Source organism: Phalacrocorax aristotelis, chromosome 3 (genome assembly GCF_949628215.1).
Source record: "Phalacrocorax aristotelis chromosome 3, bGulAri2.1, whole genome shotgun sequence".
Classification (NCBI taxonomy): Eukaryota; Metazoa; Chordata; class Aves; order Suliformes; family Phalacrocoracidae; genus Phalacrocorax; species Phalacrocorax aristotelis.
Genome location: NC_134278.1, coordinates 36,988,288 through 37,014,233, shown reverse-complemented (window position 1 = coordinate 37,014,233; position 25,946 = coordinate 36,988,288). Strand labels below are relative to the sequence as shown.

At 40.3% G+C, this 25,946-nt stretch overlaps 1 protein-coding gene across 3 annotated transcripts; it reads left to right on the top strand.

Annotated features, from left to right (window-relative positions):
• Positions 1–690: 690 nt before the first annotated feature.
• LCA5 (lebercilin LCA5) lies at positions 691–25,946 on the top strand. 3 transcript variants are annotated; one of them, XM_075087144.1, is made up of 10 exons: positions 744–871; positions 1,366–1,446; positions 8,658–8,752; positions 12,444–12,828; positions 15,288–15,817; positions 17,310–17,447; positions 18,691–18,787; positions 19,938–20,083; positions 21,954–22,092; positions 23,906–25,946. In XM_075087144.1, exons 4-10 carry the CDS (start codon positions 12,630–12,632, stop codon positions 24,706–24,708), a joined length of 2,052 nt encoding a protein of 683 aa, XP_074943245.1. In that variant the 5' UTR covers positions 744–871; positions 1,366–1,446; positions 8,658–8,752; positions 12,444–12,629; the 3' UTR covers positions 24,709–25,946. The 3 variants fall into 3 exon arrangements, with proteins under 3 accessions (XP_074943246.1, XP_074943245.1, XP_074943244.1); XM_075087143.1 differs by lacking the exon at positions 8,658–8,752; XM_075087145.1 differs by lacking the exons at positions 1,366–1,446; positions 8,658–8,752 and having other exon boundaries at positions 691–871.

Sequence of the window (25,946 nt, the reverse complement as noted above, 5' to 3'; positions counted from 1 at the left end):
ACATAAAACCTGTCATATACATTATTCATCTAGTTTCCCATCCTGCTTAAAAAATACTCTTTGTTTTAATACTTATCCCTTTTGCTATCTTCTCTGATCAGTCATCACTCCCACATGCTGCTCTGACCCACAGCCTGATTTTCAAACCCCAGATGATGATAAGCACTGAGGCCACTCAAGGCTTCCCTCGACAGCTCCACCGCCCCCCCCCCCCCCGGCGGTGTTATGCGGAGGATGGCTCCTCACCATACGATGGGTGCTAGCGTAAAGATGGGCTGCTGCCCTCACCCCCCGGGCGCCTCTCTGCTCCTGCGTTTTGACGCCCCCTCCGACCGCACACACGCCTCCCCACACAACCAAGATGGCGGCGTCAGATCAGGGCCTCGCAGCCTGCCGACACCTCGGGGCGGCGCCTCGGAGCGACCACCCCCGCCGGCGGTGGCTCCCCGAGGGGCGGGAGCTGGGGTCGCACAGCCCGGCTCAACAAGGTCCGGCCTCTGCCGCCACCTTAAGCCGCCGCTGGAGCACCACGAACACAGGCAGCAGCTATCCGTTGAACGCCCCTTATGTCTCCCCTTCAGCGCCTCACCCAATCAGCAGCCGAAATGTAGCCTCCCACCAATGGGGAGAGCTGTTTCCTCCACCCCTACCAATCAGCAGCCGAGATCCGCCGCGCTCCGTCGAGCTGACAGGACAGATAGGCAATGGTTGACGACGAGAGCCCGCCTCCTCCTCCTCCCTCCTCCTTCGCCCGGTTGCTCGGGTAGCCGCTGTCAATAGCCGTGGACCGGCGCGGCGGCCCCTTTAAGCGTAGCGCGGCAACGGGCCGGCGCGTCTGTGTCCATGTCCGCCCGGGCGGGCGGATGGGCAGGTACCGGCGTCGGCGGGGCCGCTCGGGGCGGGCCGGGGCCGGCTGGGGCCATGAGGGTGTCGCGGGGCGGAGAGGGGAGCTCCGGGGGGTTGGGAGCGGGCCCGGGCCTAGGCCTGGGCTTAGCCTCCCGTGGGGGTGGTGCTGGGATCCGCAGGCTGTGTGGGCCGGGGTGACCGGCCGGGTGCCGGGGCAGGCGGCGGGGACGGCGGCCGGGCCCCCGAGCTGCCGCCGGCGGAGTTCGGGTGCGGGGGGAGGCTTCGTCCCGGGTACCGGCGGGTCTCGGGCAGTAGGGCCTCCCGGAGGGCGGTGTGGGTACGCGGGCGTTCCGTCCCTTTCCTCGGCAGTCGTTTAGGGTAAAGTGATTGTATTTACATTATGGTGCTATTACGTTACATTATGGTTAAGTGATTGCACTTATAATGTGCTCTCACATGTAGTCGTTGGTTGCTTTAAAAAGTGTTAATTAAAAAAAAAAATTCGGTATGTTCTTTAAGAACGTCTCAGTGAAGGAAAACCGCTTTGTTCACGCTTTGGGAGCTGGAAAGCTGCTTTCAGGAATGGCTAAGTTGAACCAGGTAAGTCTACAGACACCAGTGGTATAGGTGGAAATATGAACAATGGCATCGGCCTCCTTGGTAGAGGATTTAGAAAGATAATCTCTTTTCCTGGTTGTAGGACTGGCCTGCCTATTGCCTATTTGGACAGCCATTTCCTTATCTCTGACCTGGGACTTACTGCAGCTTTCTTATTTTGAGATCTGCTGATGGAAGCAACAATAAGTATTACTGTCACAGGGTCAGATAAACTGAACGTTGGCTCTTAAAACCATATAGAGTTTTAGTTCCCCAAAAGCTGGTAAACCTAGAAGAAATGTATACAGTTACGTTAGCAGCTGCAGAAAGCTTCCCTAATAAAATATTTGCTCCTCACTAAAGCTTCATCAGTGAGTATGTTTTGATGTGACACAGTTCTTTTGCTCCTCTCTTTTTCTGGAGAAGCTATAGTATTTAGATCTGAAAAAGATGGGTGGAGGAAGAGGAGGGGACAAATTTCTGTTGAAGTTATTCTTTGCTCTGAAGTTTAGCACTTTAATAATTTGGATTGATGCTTTTGTACTCATCTGAAGCTGGGTCCTTCTTGCGTTGCCCCTTTCTCAGAATAGGTGGAAGAACTGAGTGGACCATTAGAGGTCAGCATTTGTAGTCAGGAAGTGTCATATGGTGACCAGTAAAAGCATCTAGCTTCTTCTGGTCTTAGAAGGGTATTAAGACTGAAAAGGACTTAAAAAGTTTTATGAGTCTTGCATTCAGAACTGAGCTCTGGGTGTACTGTGAGAGAGGAATTACTGAGTAATTTTCCTTTCTCTCTGTTGCTTAATACCTGTAATCCAGTAGTTCAGTTTCTGTTTCTGTGATCTACCTAGGAGTGATAGGGAGATGGTGTTCTGTCACCACTGCAGTTGTTTTGTGTTCTCTATTTTGTCTGTCACATCCTTCACAGTGACCTGGAGGTTGACTGGTTTTTGTAATAAAGAGCATGGTTTCACTACAAAATATGTAAATAATAGCAATAGTAGAAGTTGCTGAAGTGAAGGAGTATGGAATTCTGGAAACGAAACTGTTTCTAAAGTTTGTACAAGTCCCATATTTACTTCAGCCATTCTATACTGATCTGATCTTGATGCATTAGGCATCTAAAAGCTTTGAGGGGAGGGGTTAGGGGTTTTGGTGGTGGTGGAGCTTAGTAGACCCACTGATAACCTGCTATGTTTCACTCCTCACAAACTTATTAAATGTACCAGGAGAAAATAGATATCTTTGTGGATCTTACCCCCACGAGTTGAGCTTATTTTATAGTCAAACTATTTGGTAACAGTTGAAAAGTCAGTGAACCAAAGCATTTCTTAATTAGACAGTACTTAGGCTAACTGAAGTAAAACTCAAATATCCTAGTCATTCATTTGTTCTCAGGATAAACTGTGCATTCTTTATGTTAATCAAATTACATTATAAACTGGTGGAAAACTGAATTTGGCAAAACTTGACCAATTAAGATTTCTTGTTTTGTATGGAAAATGTTATAATATTACCAATTTATAAAACCAGAAACCATTTGAAGATTCAGAAAATGTTTTTGGTGATTCCTCAAGGGAGCTTTTATTGGTTCACCTTTTTCAATTTGTTTTCAGTCCATTGTTTTTCAAAGTACTTCTGGAATGCATCAGAAATTACTGTTCATTTATGTTGCTGTATGTGAAAATGATACTTAGCAAAATAATTCTCAAAAGTGGGGAATATCCAGTACAGAAGTGATGGATAATTCTAATCCTCCAGTTCTCACAATTTGTCTGTTTTAAATACACTGAGTTATGAAAAGCATTCTTCAAAAAGATTATTGCCTCTTCAGTGAGCACTTGTGGGACTATAAAATAACTGATCAGCTTTAAGTCAGTAAGTGAAAGCGAGTGTTCATGTTTTATATATATAATTAGACATCTTGATGATTGAACTCTAGGCATTTATGTTTTCCCTAAATGCAGTCCTTTTTGTTTTCATTCATATTTGTTTTCTTCTCAAGAAAAAGTCTGTGCACAGTGATTTCTTGCTGTCCTGTGTCCTGAAGGCAGACAAAATTTGGGTGTATCTTGGCTATATCTACACTGTTGAAGGTATTTGCCCCATAGAGTAATCCGTGCCTCCACACAGGGCTAGGTTAAAGTCCTGTAGATGTGGTGGTGCCTCTAGCACTGATGTGCCCAGTCCTGGAGTCCAGACTCCTCTGGATGCCACATGTGGCCCTGGGACAGACTTGCATCCAAGTAACAGACTAGGTTGCTTGAATTCCTGTCAGGTTGTTTTATTCAGCATGTTGTTAAGAGCAAAACAGGGAACACATCTTAGATGCAAAGCCAACACTTGGTTGTTAGTCTAATTAAAATCTTAACGGTCTAATCAAAGACTTAGTCCAGTTACTAACACAGTTCAAGTTATGTACAGTTACAGTGATATAGGCACAAACTCTAGTACCAAAACCTTTCTCTGGTGTTATCTTCACCCACCCACTCTTCATCTGGGACTTGCCTAACTTCAACTGGGAGGGGGAAGTCTTTACAACAAGTCATCAGCATCCCAGATACTTCCCTGGCAGGAGTATGTTGGTGGTTTCTTCCTCCTTGCCTTGGGTCCATTGGGGATCATTTTTACATGCTTGTTAACATACTGTGCCCTTTGGTCTTTTTCCTATTGTCCTGGTTTCGGCTGGAATAGAGTTAAATTTTCTTTATAGTAGCTGCTATAGCGCTGCGTTTAGGATTTAGGATGAGAGTAATGTTGATAACACACTGACATTTTAGTTACTGCTGAGCAGTAACACAGACAGATAGTCAAGGCCTTTTCCTGCCTCTCACAGCACCCCACCAGCGAGGACGCTGGGGGTGTGCAATGAGTTGGGAGGGGATACAGCCAGGAGAGCTGACTTCAACTGACCAAGGGATATTCCATACCATATGATGTCATGCTCAGTATAAACTAGGGGAAAATCTGGCCGGGGGTCTGCTGCTCCGGAACTGGCTGGGCATCAATCAGCAGGTGGTGAGAAATTGCATATGCATCACTTCGTTTTTTATATTCTTTTATCATTATAATTATTTTCCCTTCCTTTTCTGTCCTATTAAATTGTCTTTATCTCAACCCATGAGTTCTACCTTTTTTTTCCCCAATTTTTTCCCCCATCCCACTGTGGGGGCAGTGAGCAAACAGCTGTGTGGTGTTTAACTGCCTTCTGGGTTAAACCACAACAGTCTCTTTGATGCCCACCGAGGGGCTCAAAGGGTTGAGATAACGACAGATCTGACTGCAGTGTGTTAAGGCAAACTTCTGATAAGCATTTATTATTAGGTTAGTAGTCACTGGTTGCAATGTTGATTTATTTGCTCTCAGAGTTGTTGTGCTGCTTCTCAGAGTTGTTTTATGCAACACCTTACTTGCTGTATATGTTCCCTGTTGTGCCACTTATCACCTCCAGGGACTGGATTAAGGTTATAATTTTGCTGCACTGTGTAACACTTGCTGATGATATGATAAAATTACTGGTCAAGAGACTAATCTGGTGTTTGTATTCAGCATTGCTGTCATCTCTCCATACTTCGGAAACCACGTCTTGGAAACTATTAATAATTACACTCTTTACCTTTTCTCCTCAGAGAGCCAATTTATGGGGGAGACAAGGGGGGACAATCTTCCCCACTCCTTCCCCTTCTCCTCTGGGCTAGTTACAATAGCTCTTGAGAATTTTTAATATCCTTGGCATGTTCAAACTAGCATGTTCCTATTGTTATGTCTGATGAATGTGTTTCAAATCTTGTTTAAGGTTAAACTACTATTTAAGAATACCACCTAGAGATCTGCCCTGAGGCTGGATAGTTATGAGTGGCAGGGTGTGTGGGATAGTATGAGCAAGTACCTAGGACGGTGGGCACCTCCAGTGTTTTGGAACTTCACCCCTGAACAAGTGCAGAATCCTGAAAAACTAGTAAAATATTTGGAGATAGTATGATGACACCCTGGCAATTCCAGAGAGACATAAATCACTGCAGTGTGCTGGGCCTGGCCCATGCCTACTGAGCCCTGTTCAACACTTTTCAGTACCCTCAAGGGGAAGAGCAGGTCTCTGGATATGATGACAAAGCGACAGGCACCGCGGCCACTCAAACCCCCATGAGAGGCACTGCAGATACTGCAACCCCTGCGACATGCACTACAGCTGAACTAGAGAGCTAACCTGTGCCAGTATCAGTCACCTCTATACACAAGAAGAAATGTTGGAAGTGAAAATCAGCTTGTTTAGTAAGGAAAGAAGCTTCCACTACTAAGGGAAGAAGTGGATGAGGCAGATGGAACAGAATCATCATGACAACAGGAGGCAGACTTATAAATGAGGCAGTAACCACCTGGTCCCTGTGCCTGAGTAAGCTGTGAGACATGTGAAAAGATTTAAGTCATTGTCCAGATGAGCACATTGTTATCTTGGGTGCTCTGATGCTGGGATAACAGTGCCAGTAGCCTGGAATTGGAGGGTAGGGAAGCCAAACGACTGGGATCCCTTTCTAGGGAAGGGCGCATTGACAAGGGGAAAGGAAAGGAGGCAAAAGCCCTCAGCCTCTGGAGGTGCCTCCTGTCAGGTGTGAAAGAAAGGAAGATGTCCTATGTCACCCAGGTAAGTGGACCACCATGGGAAGAGGTATCCTGTACCTGAAGGAATTAGCCATGCTGGAGGTAATTTACAATGACCTAGACAACAAGCTGTTATCCAAAGATGCAGATGAAGTCAAGTGCATGCAACCCATGTGGCAGAATTTTGTACGAAGTGCACCAGCATCATATACTATCTCATTAGCAGTAACAACCTGGAAAGATGGAGGATAAACAGTAGATGAATTGGCTAGCCAACTCCAGCAATACAAAGGAGGTCTCTCTTCCTCCCTGTGGGCCTGAATCTTGGCTGTGGAGAAGCAGTCCCAGGAGGTCCAGCCACTCAAAGAGGACACATCTTATTCCCCACATGTATCGACTAGTATCTCAGCTATTAGGAGTAAGTGTCCCTCTGCTCAAGAGAGAGGATATGGTGGGCACACACCATGGGCCAACCTGTGGTTTTATCTGCCTGACCATGGAGAGGACATGAGGAAGTGGGATGGAAAACCTATCTTGACTCTAGAGGCACAGGTAGATGAGTTGCAGGGAAAAACAATCATTTGTGGGGTTCTTCCAGGAAAGTTGTTGCTCCAGTTTCCAGTGAGCAGTTTCCCAGACACAGCAGAAGGGCTGATCTTACTCCTCATCTTAATACAGGGACTTCTGATTTGCATTTACAAGAAGTGAGTAATGAATACTATGATCAAGACTAGAGGGGCCCTGTCTCCAGCCAGGTGGAGGAAAGGGATAACCGAGTTTACTGGACTGTGTGGATTCGATGGCATGGCACATCAGACCCACAGGAGTTTAAAGTTTTAGTGGACACTGGTACACAGTGCACCCTAATGCCATCAAACTATATAGGGGCAGAACCCATCAGCATTGCTGGAGTGACAGGGGGATCCCAAGAGCTAACTGTATTGGAGGCCAAAGTGAGCCTAACCGGGAATGAGTGGCAAAAGCACCCCATTGTGACTGACCCAGAGGCTCCGTGCATCCTTGGCATAGACTGCCTCAGGTGAGGGTGATTCAAGGACCCAAAAGGGTACAGGTGGGCTTTTGGTGTAGCTGCCTTGGAGACGGAGGAAATTAAACAGCTGTCTACCTTGCTTGGTCTCTTGAAGGACCCTTCTGTTGTGGGGTTGCTGAGGGTCAAAGAACAACGCGTGCCAGTCACCACCACAACAGTGCACCGGCAGCAATATTGCACCAACCGAGACTCCCTGATTCCCATCCATGAGCTCATTCGTTGACTGGAGAGCCAAGGAGTCATCAGCAAGACCCACTCACCCTTTAACAGTCCCATATGGCCAGTGCAGAAATCTAACGGAGAGTGGAGGCTAACAGTAGACTATCGTGGCCTGAATGAAGTCACTCAGCCGTTGAGTGCTGCTGTGCCAGGCATGCTAGAACTTCAATACGAACTGGAATCCAAGGCAGCCAAGTGGTATGCCACAATTGACATCGCTAATGCATTCTTCTCAATCCCTCTGGCAGCAGAGTGCAGGCCACAGTTTGCTTTCACTTGGAGGTGTGTCCAGTACACCTGGAATCGACTGCCCCAGGGGTGGAAACACAGTCCTACCATTTGCCATGGACTGATTCGGACTGTACTGGAACAGGGAGAAGCTCCAGAACACCTTCAAAACATTGATGACATCATCATGTGGGGTAACACAGCAGAAGACGTTTGTGAGAAAGGGAAGAAAATAGTCCAAATCCTTCTGCAGGCCAGTTTTACCATAAAACAAGGTAAGGTCAAGGGACCCGCACAAGAGGTCCAGTTCTTAGGAATCAAATGGCAAGATGGACATCGTCAGATCCAAATGGATGTGATCAACAAAATAACAGCCATGTCTCCTCCAACTAGCAAAAAGGAAACACAAGCTTTCGTAGGCATTGTGGGGTTTTGGAGAATGCATATACCAAATACATTCTGTCTGTAGGCCTTCTCTATCAAGTGACCCAGAAGAAGAATGATTTCAAATGGGGCCCTGAGCAACAACAAGCAGCTGAATAGATTAAACAGGAGATAGTTCATGCAGGAGCTCTTGGGCTAGTCCAGGTAGGACAAGATGTAAAAAAATGTGCTCTACACTGCAGCCGGGGAGAATGGCCCTACCTGGAGCCTCTGGCAGAAGGCACCAGGGGAGACCCGAGGTCGACCCCTGGCGTTTTGGAGTCAGGGATACAAAGGGTCTGAAGCCCACTATACTCCAACTGAAAAAGAGATATTGCCAGCATAGGAAGGGGTTTGAGCTGCTTCAGAAGTGGCTGGTACTGAAGCACAGCTGCTCCTGGCACCCCGACTGCCGGTGCTGGGCTGGATGTTCAAAGAAAGGTCTCTTCTACACTCCATGCGACTGATGCTATGTGGAGTAAATGGGTTGCACTGATCACCCAACTGGCTCAAATAGGAAACCCCAGTCACCCAGGAATCTTGGAAGTGATCATGAACTGGTCAGAAGGGAAAGATTTCAGAATATCATCAGAGGAGGAGGTGACACCTGCTGAATAGGCCCTGGTGTATAACAAAATGCCAGAAAATGAGAAGCAATATGCCCTGTTCACTGATGGGTCCTGTCATCTTGTAGGAAAGCATCAGAGATGGAAGGCTGCTGTATGGAGTCCTATGTGACAAGTCACAGAAACTGCTGGAGGAGAAGGTGATTCGAGCCAGTTTGTAGAGGTAAAGGCCATCCAGCTGGCTTTAAATATTGCTGAACGGGAAAAGTGGCCCGTGCTCTATTTCTGTACTGACTCATGGAAGGTGGCAAATGCCCTGTGGGGTTGGTTACAGCAGTGGAAGTAGAGCAACTGGCAGTGCAGAGGCAAACCCATGTGGGCTGTGGCATTGTGGCAAGATATTGCTGCCCAGGTAGAGAACCTGGTTGTAAAGGTATATCATGTAGTATATCACACTCCCACAAACCTGCCTAGGCAAATGCCATGTGCTTACAATGGTGGAGACAACCACCAGGTGGCTGGAAACACTATCCTGGGCCTTGAAAAGCAAGTCTTATGGCAACGTGGCACTCCAGAAAGAATTGAGTCAGGCCATGGGACTCATTTCCTAAACAACCTCATACCTGGGCCAAAGCGCGTGGCATTGAGTGGATGTACCACATACCCTATCATGCACCAGCCTCTGGGAAAACCAAATGATATGGTGGGCTGTTAAAGACTACACTGAGAGCAATGGGTGCTGGGACCTTCAGACATTGGGATACACATTTGGCAAAAGCCACCTGGTTAGTCAAAACTAGGGGTTCTGCCTATCTTGCTGGCCCTGCCCAGTCAAAACCTTTATCCCCTGTAGAAAGGGATAAAGCCCCTGTAGTGCATGTAAAAAATATGCTGGGGAAGATAGGCTAGGTTACTCCTGCCTCAAGCGAAGGCAAACTCATCTGTGGGATTGCTTTTGCTCAAGGACCTGGGTGTGCTTGGTGGAGGATGCAGGAGAATGGGGAATTCCAATGTGTACCTCAAGGGGATTTGATCTGCTCTATACATTGATTCATGATTCCACATTACATCTGAATTCAATACATGTGGTGTGTTTTGCGTGTGTCAAGTACTTGTCCTTTGTTCTATATGTTACCTATCAAACTAGTTTTACCCAGCTCCCCAGACTGCATTCCACTGATGACCTGTAATTAAGCACAGGTGAGCTGTTATAGCTTAGGGCCCCAGTACTGTGCTGTGTTTGTGCTTTCCGGCCCCTGCAGTCACCCCATGCCCGTACTCCCTTATGCTGCATTTTTCCAAGGGCTGCAGATAGCTCGCTCTGCACAGAATAACTACTTGTTATTTATAAACATAAATGTAACAGTAGGTGCTTGACAGTTGTACAAAGCTAAGCAAAAAGCTAAAACAGGTTAGGTAAGTTCCCTCTTTGTTAACTAATTTTCTTGCAGCTAAATAAGCTATAGAAAAGCTCCAGACACCCAAGATGAGTTCAGACAAAGTCTGACAAGTTTGGTGGCCCATGTTAGCTGGAAACGAAGCCTTTGGCATCAGTGACAATACCACACTTCGTGTGGGTTACAAAGGCAACTACTGCTTTTAATAGTTGTTTTTTTTTCAGTCAGGATGACGGTAAATAATATGAGGTCTGTGTTACAGCCCTCCAGAGTACTATTTATATATTTTATATTAGTATTTTAATATAAGTAAAAATAAGTCTATATTTTATTTTCTGTTTTGCATTCCCTGAGATTCTGACCTGTGGAGACAGCTGATGCAGTCTTGCCTGTGCACCCTCTGGAGAACAGGTTGTCCTGAAAATTCTGCACGTGTTTCAGTCTGGGCTTGGTTTTCTCTTCAAGGAGCAAAATAACGTGCATTCTGTGGAGATGTTTGCAAGCCCAGTGCTAAAGAGCAGAGCTGTTTGAGAGTAGGGATGCACCCTGAATATGTTCTGATAGTCTTACAGGATCTTATTTTTGCATTCATGAACATATATGAGGGTCTTGATTGCGCTTTACACACATTACACACTTAGACATTACACGTCATTACATAAAGAAAAACAAGATAATACAATTATAGTTAGGTATGTACTTTCAAAATATCTTTAACAGCTGCATTACTTCAGAAGAAAAAAGAAGTGTCTTACTGATAATTTGAATGTCTGCGATAACTGATACCTTCCAGCATGTGTTTACCAATCTCTAGGACAAGTGATGTCAAGCATAGCTTGTCTTCTTTCTGGGTTTTGCAGTGCAATTTTAGTTTTCATCAGAATCCTCTCTGACGTCAGTTTCAGGCATGTAATTTCTTTAACCACTTTGAAAATATTTAGGTGCTTAAAAAACATTATTTTTTAAAGTTACTCCCTCAGTAAAAAAAAACAACCTTGCTCTTCCAAATAAATCAATATTCATTTCCCAGCAGCTTCCCAGTTTAGAAACCTGTTGGGATATTTATTCCTTGAATTCCTTCTGCATAGATTATGAAGGCAAATGGATTCCAGTCACTGGAGAGAGTGAGCTGTGCTAACAGTGAACTGGGCCAGAAAGCTTGAATTTGTAATGAAACCTGTCTTGGCAGCTGATACTTCTGTTTTCCTTGGTTATGCAATTCTACATCTATAGACAGTGGAATAGAAGGCCAAGAAGCATGCTAAGTTTATTTTATTGGGAAATAATACAGTGAAAAATTTACAGCTCGTTTACAGATATGTTGTATGCCCTGCAGTGTAGAAGAGTTTTGATCTAAAGCTGCTCAATTTTTTGTGTGTAGTTTGCTTCGCCATTTAGAAATGGGCTAGCAGCTTATGTCATTCAACAGGCAGAACTGATAGGACTTGCATTAGAGCCCATTTATTCACCTATTTAAGGCTTGATGTCCTCAACATGGATTGAAGGGAGATAGTGAAATAAGCTTGAGAGCTGTGAAGAGTGTCGAGAGAGACAAAAGACATGGAGGGCTGAGCATAGTCATTAAAATACTGTCTAAACTGATGAGAAGATTCTTTTGACTAAGAAGGTGAGGAAAATTTTGGATATATTTGCTCCATTACATTCTCGGGAAGTATCTCCAAAATGGAAAATGAGGTGATACTACCTTGAGATCAGGGGATTTTTTCAGTTTACGTCAGAAGACAGGCTGCAGGAGCAGCCCTTCTCAATTTATACCTGCTGCAGATATAATGTTTACTATATACCAGCAGCATGGTCTCTCTTATCAGATATAAAAAACCCAAAAGGCTGTATTTTAATTTTTCTATGAAGCACATGACACAAATGGGTGTGCTTCTGCCAGTTCCTGAAGGCATGAAACACTAGATGTTGTAGGGTACGAGAATACCTTCCAGGGCAAAGACTGTGATATGTAGGTACAGTCTCATTAGCGGTTAGGACAGAATGTCCTCCAGGCAAATGGGACAACTGATTTTAAAGCCCATTATTTAATATCATTGGAGTGCCAGAAACTGAGATATGGAAGATTTAATCAAATTCTACAAATATCTCAATTCTAGTCATGTGAATAAGTTGCTAATTTATTTTGTTTTCAGATGTGTTTAACTTCTTTTACTGAATAGCATCAAGCTTTCCCTTCTCTTCTGTTTTGTTTTCCAAATGCTTCTTTTCCCCTGTCTGTAACCTGGGAGTAATTTCTTACTCTAGATTTAGCTGTGTTAATTTTCTGATGTCTCTTTTGGGGATGAAGTGCCTCAAACTACTGCATGTAACAGTAGTAGCATTCCTAGAGTGATGTCCATCACATTTAATATAAATAATAAGGCTAATGTAGCACAGCACATGGCATGAAGTTATAGGAATCCTAAATAATTTTACGGGGTTTTTTTAATGTTTCTTTCTTAACTTAAACAGCACAACCATTCTCACATTTTTCCTCTTTCTAAATTGTTACAGAAAAAAATACATTCTGAATGGTAACTACTGTTTGCTGAACTGAACTGCAAAGATCTCATGCTTTGGAGATGAAGTTGATAAATCCAAGGAAATAATCCAGCTGCTGCCGTTGTGACAACTGAAAGGTCCTTAGTGTCAAAATGAACAGTCTTTGAGAAGAATCTGGAAAGCAGTTAAATCTGAAAAATGGGAGAAAGAGTAAGGAGCCCAGATTCTGAACACGACAGGAAATCAGATGGGGATAAAAATAGTGACTCCTATTATTCAGATGAAGATAATGCATCTCGTTCATCTGGCCAGTCACCAACACTAAGCTATCCATCTACAAGCCAAGAAAAGAGAGATCACAAAACACAAACTTCAAACAGCCTTGTGCACTACCAAGGTAGGTAGATAGTAGAAACTGCTGCTTTGTAACTGCTCTAAAGAGTTAATTATCTTTGAAAGCTGAAATAAAAGTGGGAAACTAATGTTATGAGAATCTACAAATAAGGTTCATGTGAATTATGCTACAGATGGCAGGTAGATTGTAACTTAAATTAACCTGTTCCTGCAAAAGAAGGGTTTTTGGTGATTTTTCAGAATTATTTCTATTTTACTTAACAAGTAAACGTGGCCCTTATTCTAGCCTTTTGTTGAATCAAGCTGATGCTCTCTTTTTGGCTTTATCAAAAAGACTTGAGGCTGAGGACTCAAGGCAAGTCCTTACTAGGCAGTCAGTAAAAGAGAGACAATTGTTAAAATTTCTCTGACAAAATACCCCTAAAGATATCCATCCCTCTAGTGGAAGTCTAGTTGACTAAGCTTTACAATGTAACATCGGGTACTTTGAAAAAACAAATAAATGTAAAACTATTAATGTAGCAAGAGAGAGAAAATATGTTTGGTGGAAGTTAGGTGCATGTGCAGAATCAAAAGATATTTTTCCCCCTCCTTCACTGAGGGAAAAGTATCTCCAATTTGAGATTAAATAGCTCCACTTTGAGCTCTGTTGCACACACCTCACCTACATAAGCTGCTTTCTTGGTTGAGATTGTACAGAAGTGAACACCCCTACAAAAAGGGAGAGAATGCTTATACAGGTCCTGGGCCGAAGTAGGGATGTGAAGCCTCTCTGCCACACTTTGACAGCTTGTTCTAAATAATTACATCCATTTTCTGGTGAAGTCAGAGCATATCCTGCCTTTCTCAAGCAAGTGCTCTATTTCATTCATAAGTGCTTGATACCGTGTGAATCATTTGGTCAACATTATGATCTAGAGTGTGCCAGAACATCTAACCGTAAATATTGGAAGTTGCCCAGGGAGGGTATCTCTTCAGATTCAGGTCCAGGTGCAACTGTTGTTTTGCCAAATTTCTCTGTGACTTCTCCACAGCCGTCATGGGTTAGCTTTCTGGGAAACAAAAACTACAGTTCCACTGTGCTATTTGATTTGAAGGGGGCAAATGAATAACTATTTCTTTGGTTACATAGCCAGAATTGAATATAATTATTACATGATGGTATTGTGAATGTCATGTTGTTCTTGAAGGATGCTATTCCCCAATTCAGCTCTATGGTCAAAAGTGTAAACTTAGTGTTGGAATTTTCTGTTCTGCCCTAAATGTGGAGAAATTCTTAAAGGGCTGGAAGTCTAGGATTAGTGGGAATTCCCTTAGTTGGTGATAGGAGTGGCATCATTCCTGCAGTGCATGTTTTAGATAATCTTTTCACACCTGAATGTGACAGTGTTCTTCATAAAGGAAAAAAAACCTTTTGTTTGCCCAAGCTGTGGGAGAAATGAACATCAAGCAGAAAATGAATGAGTATTTGTACAAAATGTTTAGAGGAAATGATAAGAAAATATTTTAAAGCTGTTATTTTTGCTGTAAAATATTCTCTGTAGAATAGAAACAGTGTGAGCACCAAAGGGGAGGAAGAATTTGCTGTCACACACACTCGCTGTCTGTGTATAGGTAACCACTGTTGCTATATCCCACCTTTCAAGCCTGAATTATACGCTGCTGCTTAGTATGTCGCTTCTGAACACTGATGTACCTTAATGAATTATGCACTCTCTATATATGCGGTTCTTTTAAGAGGTATTTTTGGTGGATTATATGCTTCATTCTTGGAGTATGGCTTGAGAGGCAAATGAGATAGAAACAAAATGTTTAGCTTTTATCTATGGGGATGATAATAAAATAATACCAAATAGGAATGTGAGTGATGCATACTAGTAATCAAATAAGGATACTGTGTGGAAAACAACTTGTGATACAAGAATAAATTATTCAGCGGAGAACTGAATTTTCATGGGATTTGTAATTTTGCTTTGGAGGCTTTTTGCATTGAGCATTTGAAATCTGCTGTTTTGTCTGTAAGCGTGGCAGCTGGATTTGAAAATACTATTGCATTTGTCTGAGAGAATTACATCTTGCATAATATATAACTAGCTAACGCTTTAGCTAATTGTTGCCATTTAAAAGCATTTGATAATATTGTATGCATAAGAGTACAGTATTTCTAAAACATTTTAATAAATATAATCAAATATTAACAAAATATGACTGTTATTTCTGATACGACTTGCAGATGATTACAATGATGCTGTATTGGTGGCTGCAAATATTACCTCTTACAGTAGATCACAAACATAAATCTCCATTTTTTGTTTTTCTTAATCTATCAAAAGGAGCATAAGTCTATCTCATATATGCCTTTTATTGTCTGGTTTGAAAGCTGCACTCTCTGCTAAGTATTGTAAAATTGTTTCAGGCAGAGCTTTATTCCAAGAAGGATGTCTGAATAGACAAATTGCATTGTCTAATAGTAAACATGCTTTTTTATTTTTCCTCTCTTAGCAACAAAGAAATTGGGTTCCAAATATGCACCAAGCAAAAGAGGGACACAGTGGGGTTTCCGTTCTCGGAGCCTCACTAGGGATTCTCCTGCAAAAGATATAGATCTTGTTACAAAAAGAGTTCTTTCTGCTAGGCTGCTGAAAATCAATGAGCTCCGAAATGAGCTGACTGAACTCCACATCAAACTAGATGAGCTGCAGAAGGAAAACAGGGCACTGAAGAGGCTTCAGCACAGGCAGGAGAAAGCATTGAATAAGTTTGAAGATACAGAAAATGAAATCTCTCAGCTCCTTGCTCGGCACAACAATGAGATTAGAATATTAAGGGAGCGTCTACGAAAATCTCAAGAGAGAGAACGTGCAACTGAGAGGAGGCTGAAAGATTCGGAAGATGAACTGTACAGAACAAAAACTGCCTTGCAGAAACTGAAAAAGCTGTCTGCAGATAAGCACCTTGCTGAAAGAGATGACCTGGCAAAGAAACTGGCCTATGCAGAGAGCAGGCTAGAGGACAGTGAAAAGAGAATTAAGGTGAGTGAGATGACTTCCTTGTCATAAGAAATTCTGGTACAGACATTTCTTACCATAATGAGCTTCATGAACTGTATTTTTCCACAGTTGTGGAGCAAATAGAAATTTATTTTTTTTTAAACTATATAAATATCATCAAGTAAATTATTTCCAAGATGATTATATAGTTACATACTTGGTAGTTGTGCATGCAAATTTCTGTTTACAAATTAAGTATGTTTGTCAGAATATATGCTGTGGATTTGTGCTTTTAAGTGTTTTTATAACTAGTAAAAACATTTCAGAAATGCATGTGGCTATAATACAACTTTACGCAATCTAATTTATCCTCTCAGAGGGGAAACATTTGTTAAACATTTTCTGGGTATTTAGGGAACTGTACACTAAAATTCCAAGAAACATACCTACAGTAATTCTTTTTCACTTTTGTGAACTGCATTCATGCAGTGTTTGAATGTCTGCTATTCTGCACATCTGAGAGCTGTGCTGAACAAAATTAGCACAATTTTTTTAGTACCCAAATGAGCTTTAGAACATTTTACAGGTATCCATTTTAAGAATTTTGTGCAATATATTTTAATTTTGTTCAGAAAAAATGTTTGCATTTTTGTAAACATGTCTAAACGTTTATACATTGTAAACATGTCTAAAAATTCATTTAAAAATAATTGTGTTAACACTATTAAACTGTTGGTAGGTATATGCAATACTATTTTTAGCTGAAATTATGTTGGTCATTAAAATGGTGTTAAAGTTTGGTGTCTGTATTAGTGATTAAACCTAAATTACATTACAGGGATAATAGATCTGGAAATCCAAAGGATTAAGCTGGGAACTAAGCTTTCATAAAATAAATCCCAAAATACCAAGGTATAAATTGCTGAGTTACCCAAATCACCTCACCCTGTAGTGTCACCATCTGGCATCTTTAGTTTTACAATCAGGTATTTCAGCACTTGTAGTACTGGGTAAAGTTAAAATGAGTCATGCTTTAAAAAGTAAGGGATTTTCTTCTACTTTTTTTCCTTCTCTCATCACAGGTTCACTAAAACAGCTATTGCAAGGCAAGGGTATGTAAATGAAATCACAACCACAAATTCCTTTCTAGTAGAAAGGTTAAAAATTATCTCTTGTCTTCTTCCTTCTAATGCTGCACTTTCAGGGAGGTACTCTATTTCTTAACCATCAGTTTGAGATTTGTCTTAAGAGATCTGGAGGTCCACCGTGCCAAGAGCCTTGCAGAAAGTAGTGTGTGTTCCCATTATGTCCTCAAGTCACCTCTCAATACTCCAGAAGGATGAGCTGCAGCATCTGCAGGTGCTCTGTCTGCCCCCTCAAAGTTAGGATTAAGGGTTTAAATGTATTCAGTGTTACAGCAACGGTGGAGCCGACATTTGAATCCAAGACGCTGGTTTACTGTCATTTTACTTAAGTAATTTGACTGTCAAAAAAGTACTTCAGTCATAAAAACACTATTTTGTTTTAATTGAAGGATCTGGAAAAAAATCTTGAATTAAGTGGTAGCAGCTTTCAACGAGAGTTACATTTAAAGAAAAAAAAGATATACGAGGCTCAAGAAGAAAACAGAGCTCTCCAAGAAGAGCTTCATCAACTAAATCAGAAGCTGAAGGTAAAACATGAGCAATACAAGTTGCTAACATGTTCTGACATTTTATCTTTGGAAGTATCTGTAATTAGGTTTGACTAGTTTACCAGTGACTGCACTCTGATGTGTACTTACTTATATACCACATATGAGTTGTTTTCCAGCTTTAAATCGAAACATTCTGTGCTCTAACCCTACAGGGTTTATAAGTGGAAAGTCTCTATGTTAATCGTTGTTAGCACTCGTTAAGAAAAGCAAGATCAAGTACATAGCCAAGCATTGTGATTAAACCACAAGATTTACTGGAAAACTAGGTTTTTGAAGGCTTGATTTTAAAAATTATATCTGCAGGTGTAGACAGTATTTTATGTTACTAATGTACTTGCATTACAGTAGGTTTCTGTATTTGTGATATCTGCATGTGTTGCTAAATTTGTGCAAAGTTTTATTTGCCTCCCCCCAACCTGTTGTTGTCCAAATTCTAAATTTAAGGACTGAAAATATTGTTGTGTTCTACCTAGTCAGTTTATCTTTAGGGGAAAAAAAATAAATAAGACTTGAGCTACTTAGTTTCTAGGAGAATTTCCTTGAAGCCCCAAGTCTCAAACATACATTTGTAATGGAGATGCACCAGTGTACCACCTTCCTAGCTATCGAGCAAGTAGCAGTAGTGTTATAACTCAAAAACTTATTTCTTTAAGGGTTTTAAGCCTGGTTTGTTAGTGGAAAGTTTAATATTTTGAAAATATTTTCATTATCACCATTATCAGATGATTTCTGACAACTCACTGTTCATTTCTGTATTTTATTCAATAAATGTCATGAAAGAAGAATATGTCTCTACCTCTGTGATGCAGTGGGCCTCTGCTCCGAGGTACTGACATGCCCTGTGACAAGTAACATTGCTAGCACTGAAACGTTTACAATACTGAAAATTCAGTTGTGCAATCTATACATACCTTGTAAGTCTTATTAAAATGTATGGAAGCATTGGCATTTAGTTTAGTTCTTACTGCAGAGGTGCTTCCCCCCCCCCAGATATTTTGCTATTGAGGTTTTTGGGAGAAAAGTTCTATCTGCTTTCTTACAGCATAAGCGAAGTTAGGAATGTGATTATTGTTCTCCTGAAAACATTGGATGTAACTATTGATTACTTAACTCTGTTTCTATTTACAACATGTACTTTTAATTTAATTTACAGTTTTGCTGCTGTCTAGTAAATGAAACATTAATAACTCATTGTTATACTTACATCTTCTATTCACAGGAAAAAGAAAGAGAACTCGAAGCAAAAAACATATATGCTAATCGTATGTTGAAGCTATCACCAAGGAAAGACACGGATATTATACAAAGAAAAAGAGGTAACTTACATAAAGCAATAAGGGCAGAAAAATTAATAGCAACACTTCTAAAATACTCTTCTAGGTTCTGTCATTCATGCCATTCAGTGGTTGACCCTACCCCTGCTTGTTCAAGAACGTTTACTTTTCTGCACTGCTTTAAACACAGCACTGGTTACAAAGAAGGGCACGTAGTTTGACTATTCTCTAGCTGCAGCAGAACCAAAACCCAGAACTTCATCAAACAGCATTCTTAACTCCTTTCACACTATATGTTCCTGGGTGGAGGAGGAAGGGAAGATTGTTTAGTAAATTCTCTAATAGATCATAGGTAATGTCTATATGACATATAAATGACAGAGGCTTTAAAAATACATAAGTTCCCTGCTATGAACATTTTGGTGATATTTTCTATTTATTTTTTACTAATTCAAATATACTGTCAGATGAGCTGCGCTCTTTTTTTCCCCTCGAAGAGTACATATGTCCTAGAACATAATCTTCTAGAAGTATCAGCGCAGTGATTTCTTCTGGTGTGACAAGGCAGCCTCAAGCCTTATGCTCTCCCTGTAAATATGTGTGTCTATATGTGTGTCTGTGTGTGGACTTGGACTGTTTTCTCTGGATCAGTAGAATCTACTTTTTAGAAGAAACAGGAATATATGGGACTGTTTTAAATATTTAATGCCAGCATTTCAAACAGTTTGTCTGCTGCTCATTTTATTGTACATAGTCTACTATTATTTCATTTTAAGTTCAGATTTTTAAAATTGTCATTCCATAGAGATAAGTGCATGTGTTTCAAAGATGCAAATAAGTGAATTTTAATTTTATCAGTTTGCTTCTCTACATATAGCTTCTGTGATAGGCAGCAAGATAAGCGAGATATTTTCTGGGTATTTTTTAACAAATACTCAGTATACTGTAATGACTTTGTAAGTAGCTTTAAGGCTTTTTATTTAGTTTTTCAGTAGAAGTTTTGCATGCAATTTTTTTAATAAGTTTTTACAGATGCTGAAAACAACTGTGTGAAATTTGTCAATACTATCCACTTCCATTGCCTCCGATACAGTCTTTCATGTTTGCTGCAAATCACTAAAAATGAGAGATAGATATGTAGTGGGATATTTTCAAGTGAAAACATGATTTAATTAGTTTGTATTTTCTACAGCCAACAACCAAAATATTAAAAAAGGAGCTCAGCTCACAAAAGGTGTACAGACCAGTGGATACTTCTCACCAGTAGAATTTCTTCTAGAATCAGAACTTGTCTGTGGTGACACAGTAAACAAGAAAGAAGGGATTCTTCCTAAAATAGTGAGTTCCATAAAAATTTGAGACTTGCTCCAGATAACTCATCTATCAGACTGAATGTTTAACGCAGAGCTTATATTTTAGAAAATATGTGTATGTATACAAATATAAACACATAGAAAATACAACTTGGAAAATGTTCTGATCTTTAAGAGAAACTCTACCCTTCCAGAAATATCATACTCCATTTTTGTGACACTTTGTTCATCCTGTTCTGTGTCTCACTGATAACCATTAGCTTAATTTGTTTCTTGTTCCGCCACTGTCGTTTCTTTGAAGTTTTGAAGACTTCATTTTGGTTTTCTCCCCTTTTCTTTATTTCTAATGTTGATTTGAGCACTGTGTTGTAACAGTGCTGGCTGCCTTGTCTCTCTTTTTGCTTTGGTCTTAATTATGGTTTCTTTTACTTTCCAGATTTATTTCACAATGCATAAATCTAACACTTCCTCTTATTGTCATAGTGCTGGTATTTCTTCTGTCCTTTTCCAGCTTTGTGAATATGGGTGGATTTTTTTTTTTCTTTTTCCCTTTTTATAATAAAATAGCGCCATTAGAAGTATTGCTAATGATTCTGTGACCTCAGGCTAAAATCAGAGAGGTTTGTGCGGTATTACAAATCAGAATGACACAGATTCTGGTACAAATTGTACAAATTCTGATTACTTAAGGCGAGGACCGTTTGTCAGAAACAATGCTCTGATGATGGTCTTGACTGGCTTCCTGGTAGGACTGAGGCTTTTTCATGGCAGTTTCGTTCATACATATGTTCTCTCTTCCAACGTAATGTAATTTAGTTCTTCCAATGTATGTAATTTAATGTATGCATTCTTCCAGCATATAGTTTGGTGTGTGAGTTACAGAACTGCACAGTTGGTACAACTGCAGCTCATCGAGTCCAACTATATGTCATGTTGCAAACCTCTCTAGTTTCTGTATGGCTATTGCTTTAAGTAACATAAATTAGATTTGGGTAGCCTGTGCTTTCATCAGTTTTCTAAGTCAAACATTTTAAATACGTGGCCGCCATCACTTTATGAAGTTTATAATTTTGTTTAAATGTAATAATGATAATCTTGTACATGAAGGGAAAATACTTGAAGTTGTTTTGGCTAATCATCATAGTTTCTTTGTTCATTAAGTAGGAACTGTTTCTTTTATTTCTCTTAGAATTGTATTTTAATCTAGAAGCTTATTTTACTCTAAAATAAGCGCAAGCTACAAATCATCCACATGTTGGATTACACTGGCTTTCTCCTCACCTCATTGCCACTACTTTTCTGTGTTAGTGATTTTTACTGCTGACATTAGTATCTTTTCTGGAGGTTCTTTCCTTTTAAATGTGTATGTATACTCACTAGCTGAATTTTTCACCCAAGATTAAACCTTTCTCTTTCACTGTTTGTTACTTAATACTCCATAACTTTAAGTACCACTGTGAAACTGTCTGAATCTACAACCCACTCACTTGAGTAAGAAGATAGAATGTGGAAATAGGGGGTAACTAATTGCTTGTTTGTGAAAAGAATAAGGTGGAGGGATCTGTCCTTCTATTAAAGTCCTTGAACTAGCCTAACACAGTGATAATTTTGCTTTATGACATTGAAGTTGCAGCTTTCCTGAAATGTGTAATACAGAAAAGAGTTGACTGTCTATTAATTTTGTTTCAGGTGCATAAAACTATGTTAGAGGTGATAAGATTTTAGGGCCAAACCCCTGGGTTGCCAAAGCTGGTTTGGTTTAGACGCTTGCTCACTTTTATGTTTGGCAGTAACAATGTGATTTCAGAATGACATAGAAGTTAATATGATTTTGTTTGTTTGTTTTATTGGCTATTTTTCCCCATCAGTTTCAGTTTTCTATTAATTTATTTCAGGAAAAAGAAACTCAAGACACGGGATGGAAAGAGGAAGCAGACCTCCTAAGACAAGACCAAGACAGGGAAAGGGAAGAGAAACTGAAAAGTTTTCAGGAAATACAGGCTTTAGAGGGGAGGGTTCAAAAACTACACGATGGTAAGGAAATGGGCAGCTGATAGCTGGAAAATACACCATAGAATACTAATCAAGTGAGGCTGCTAGTTTCTTGTGAGAAGAGCAAAATGATTTTGCAGAGATCACTACAGTGGAAAATTATTTTCAGTTATATTATGCAAAGAGAATCAGAAAGAAATATGGGATATGGAATAATCTGTGTCCTGTACTCAGCTGTGATTGAGTATGCAGCAGCAAAAAATGCTGTCTACGAAAAAGTATTGGAGCCTGAGAGATTTTGCTTTACAAAACAAGGATGACACAGCAGGTAAATGCTGATGTTATCTCTGACTTGCTAGATGATACTGAGGTAGGCAGTAGATTTTTTTCTGTTGTAGAACAAATCTGCTTTCCTTAATATGGCCAGTTTTTTCAGTACATATCTACTTCACTTCTACTGTTTGAAATTGTAGTTTCTCTTTTCACTTGTGGTTATCTGAATCATTTGGTGTGACTATTTGAGAAATGTCAGTTTCTATCATCATATTTTAATACTGCCTTTTTTATTCATTTGGTTTTCACAACATCTTAATGACTTACATTCATAAGTCTCTTATCTGAAGTATTTTAGATGGACTGCATCCTGTCATGTTAAAGTACTCTTTCAGTGATTATAGTTACGGAACATTAACACTTATTCTAGATGACAAGGAAGAATTCTAAAAATCTATAGCTGCTTTCAGAGGTAAAATCTTCTATCTCCACTGGCATCAGTGCACAACTTACATAAGCCAAGAATCCACTCTGCTATGTCTCTAAGTAAGATGATTTGACCACCTTACCCATCTTACAGAATAAGCTGATGTTTTCCCCACCTTACATACAGAAAGGTAGCTCCTTACTTAACTTGGTATAATGATATCCCATTGAAATAATATAAATATTAAATATATTAACAGAACTGTTGCAGTTATTTCTGTGGGCTCAATCTGAAGTACAATAGATAACATGGGACTTTGTGAAAACATTAGTCAGAAACTTGAATGAAGTGTTCAAAAGGGAGTGCCAGTGTGTTGTAGGGGCCAAGTTCAACTTTTGGCCAAACACACATCTGTTGTCTTGATAGAAAAATATTTTGAGATAAAAATATTTGAGAAGCTTCCTTTTTCTTGTACACATAAGTATTTGCAGGTTCTATCTAGAAGTTTATTACTGTTTTGCACCTTTGGTGTCCCTTTATAGCTGTGCAAACTAACATTTGGTATTTGCGCAGACACTCTCATTGAGTTCACATGATGATGCACCAGACACTCCTGTAAAGGTGTTTTCTGTATGCAGCAGATGCCGTACATCATAGATCATTCACTACTTGAAAGTGGTAACGACTCTTATGACTTTTTGTCTTGATAGCTTCACAGGAGTAGTTTCCTTTATGGAAAAGAAGACCCCAAACTTATATCTCAGACCGTCCTAATGTCAGTGCTGCTGACAAAGAAAAATAAAATACTGTGCAGGTCAGAACTATTAAAATCAGTGTTGTTGTATTTGTTTTCATTCAAACCCAGGAAATGGGAAGGCAATTGGCAGAAATTAAATTTCTCTGGAAATTCTAAAACTTGGATAATGTCCTAATCCCTTTAGAAGACGACAGTAAACTTTTATATCTTGGCAGAGAACCTGGTGTGAATTTAGTTGTAATTTTTGAAGAATTTATTTTTGCAGTAGGAAAACCATGTTATACGTAGAAGAGCATATTAAAAGCTCAGTGGCTTTTGCTTGCATTATTTTCAAAATATTCTTCTAAAGGCATTTTAAAACAAAAACATTTTAAATAATGTTTAAACATTTCCTGCAGAGTGGGAAAGGGAAGAATATGACAAAATGAAGAAAGAAAGAAGCTTTTTATTGGATAAAGAAGAGAAAACAAAGATGGAAACAGAAATCCACAAACCTGAAATAGGGAGAGAAGGCACTGAAATGCTGGAAGAGCGGCGAAAAAGAGAGTTCCTGCTTGCTAAAATGAAAGAAATTGATAGAGAAACTCAAAATGAAATGAACACAAAACCTGCTTCCCAAGCATCACTCATAAATACAGCAAGAAAATCTGATTCCCTGGAGAGAAAAGAAAAACCTAATCAATTCTTTGAGATTCCTGGGAAGGTTACTAATGGGTTTCCTGTAGATGACAGCCAGGATGATGCCACAAGAGCACAAGGGCAGAAGCAACGAAACCTAAGGACCATGGATTTAAGTAGTGAGTTAGCATTTGGTAGTTACGTACCATCCTTTGGGAAAGGATCAGGGAGGCCGAGCTGGCTTATGCAAAGAAGTGACAGCTTAGAAGAAAATGTTAAGGAAAATTCAGATTTCAATAGTAAGAAAGAAAAAAAGTCCAATTTAATGGAACAACTCTTTGGAAGCAGTGCCAGCACCATCCTTCATTCCAAAAATGATACAGCACCTTTTGACATAGATTGGGACTCTAGTAATACTCTTCTTGTCGATAAAAACAGTAAAGTCAAAGTGAAAGAAGACAATGAGCTTTTCAGTGAAGGAAGAAACCTAAACAGGCACCGTTTGCAACACACTACAAGCAAGCCAGGAGTTAAGACCCTTGGTTCTTTAGAAGATGAAATCGAAGAAGTAATCTTACAATGATCATATTTTTATATGTTTTATATGTAAATACTGAAAAATATTTTTATGAAATATTTATTAGATATAGATCTGAAACATTTCAGATATATTGTAAAGCCTTATGAAGGAATAGTTTTCATAAATGGGTATATGTATAGAGGAAAGATGCACTTTGATAGAACAGCCTAACCTATATGCAGGAAATTTCTTCTAAAATGTAATATCCAAATACAGACCTTGGAGATCTGGCAGTGACCCTTTTGGCAGAAGGACAGGGAAAGTGTCCTGAGGGACTTTGGTAGATGAGATAGGCACTGGCTGGCCGCTTCAGTCAGTCAGAGAAGGCACTTTTGCCCCAGCTTGGGCTCCAGACGGACTGTCACTGTTGCTGTGTGGCACCATCTGGCTTGTGCAGCTGTGGCTATGGCTCCGAGAGGCTCGGTAGTGCAGAGCTGGTAGTGATGCCATAGGAATGGAAGGACTTGTAGAGGCTTTCATGCACCCTTTATGCTCCCTTTCATTCTTGATGTCTTTGTTCGCTCTCCTCCCCCCTCATACTTGTCTCTCTCCCTCTTTCCCTTTCTCACCCTCTCTCTCTTGCTGTCACCCTCTAAAGCTTTGAGACTTACTGATGTGTAATGGTATGTCAAGTAAAATTATACTTCTCGCAAGGGAGCATTATAATTTATTGCAGAATGAGTTGGCTAAGAAGACAACAAGCTTTCATGTGGCAGCCCTGGCATTCAGGGCAGCTACTAGATGTGCATCTCTGGCTACCCAGCATAGGAAGTGTTCAGGGTATTTTTTTACCTGTAGACTGCTCACAGTATGCTGCTTTTCATCTGGAGTACTTCTTTTAGGCCTCAGATATTTTCTTTCTCGGGCATTTGGGAGCCTTTTAACTCTGTCAGGAGAAGGCATGTGTGATATCAGTGTCATGAAATGGATAGAAGAGATGCACCTATCACAAAGGCTCAGGTAGAAAAAGAATATTCTACACTGTAATCATGTATCTCAGAAGAACATCAACAGAAATGCAATTAACTCAGGAACAGCTGATCTGTCTTCTGCATAGGTTTTCTGTAGACCTGACTTCCAAATTTGTCTAACTCTTCTCATATATTCAGGTTATATTTATTTTATAATGCCAGTTTTTTGTAATTTCTGAATTTTATATGTAAAATTCCAATCATTTCTAAGTCTTTTTTAACAAAATGGTTTTGTTAAATGAGTTGAGTAAAATTTTTGTGTGTAGATCA

What these genes read in the sequence shown, in the direction of transcription:
- LCA5 (XM_075087145.1), top strand. Translation starts at nt 12,630, where the DNA reads ATGGGAGAAAGAGTAAGGAGCCCAGATTCTGAACACGACAGGAAATCA. An exon ending in AACTAAATCAGAAGCTGAAG is followed by an intron (nt 17,448 to 18,690) that starts GTAAAACATGAG and finishes TTCTATTCACAG; the next exon opens with GAAAAAGAAAGAGAACTCGA. An exon ending in AAGGGATTCTTCCTAAAATA is followed by an intron (nt 20,084 to 21,953) that starts GTGAGTTCCATA and finishes AATTTATTTCAG; the next exon opens with GAAAAAGAAACTCAAGACAC.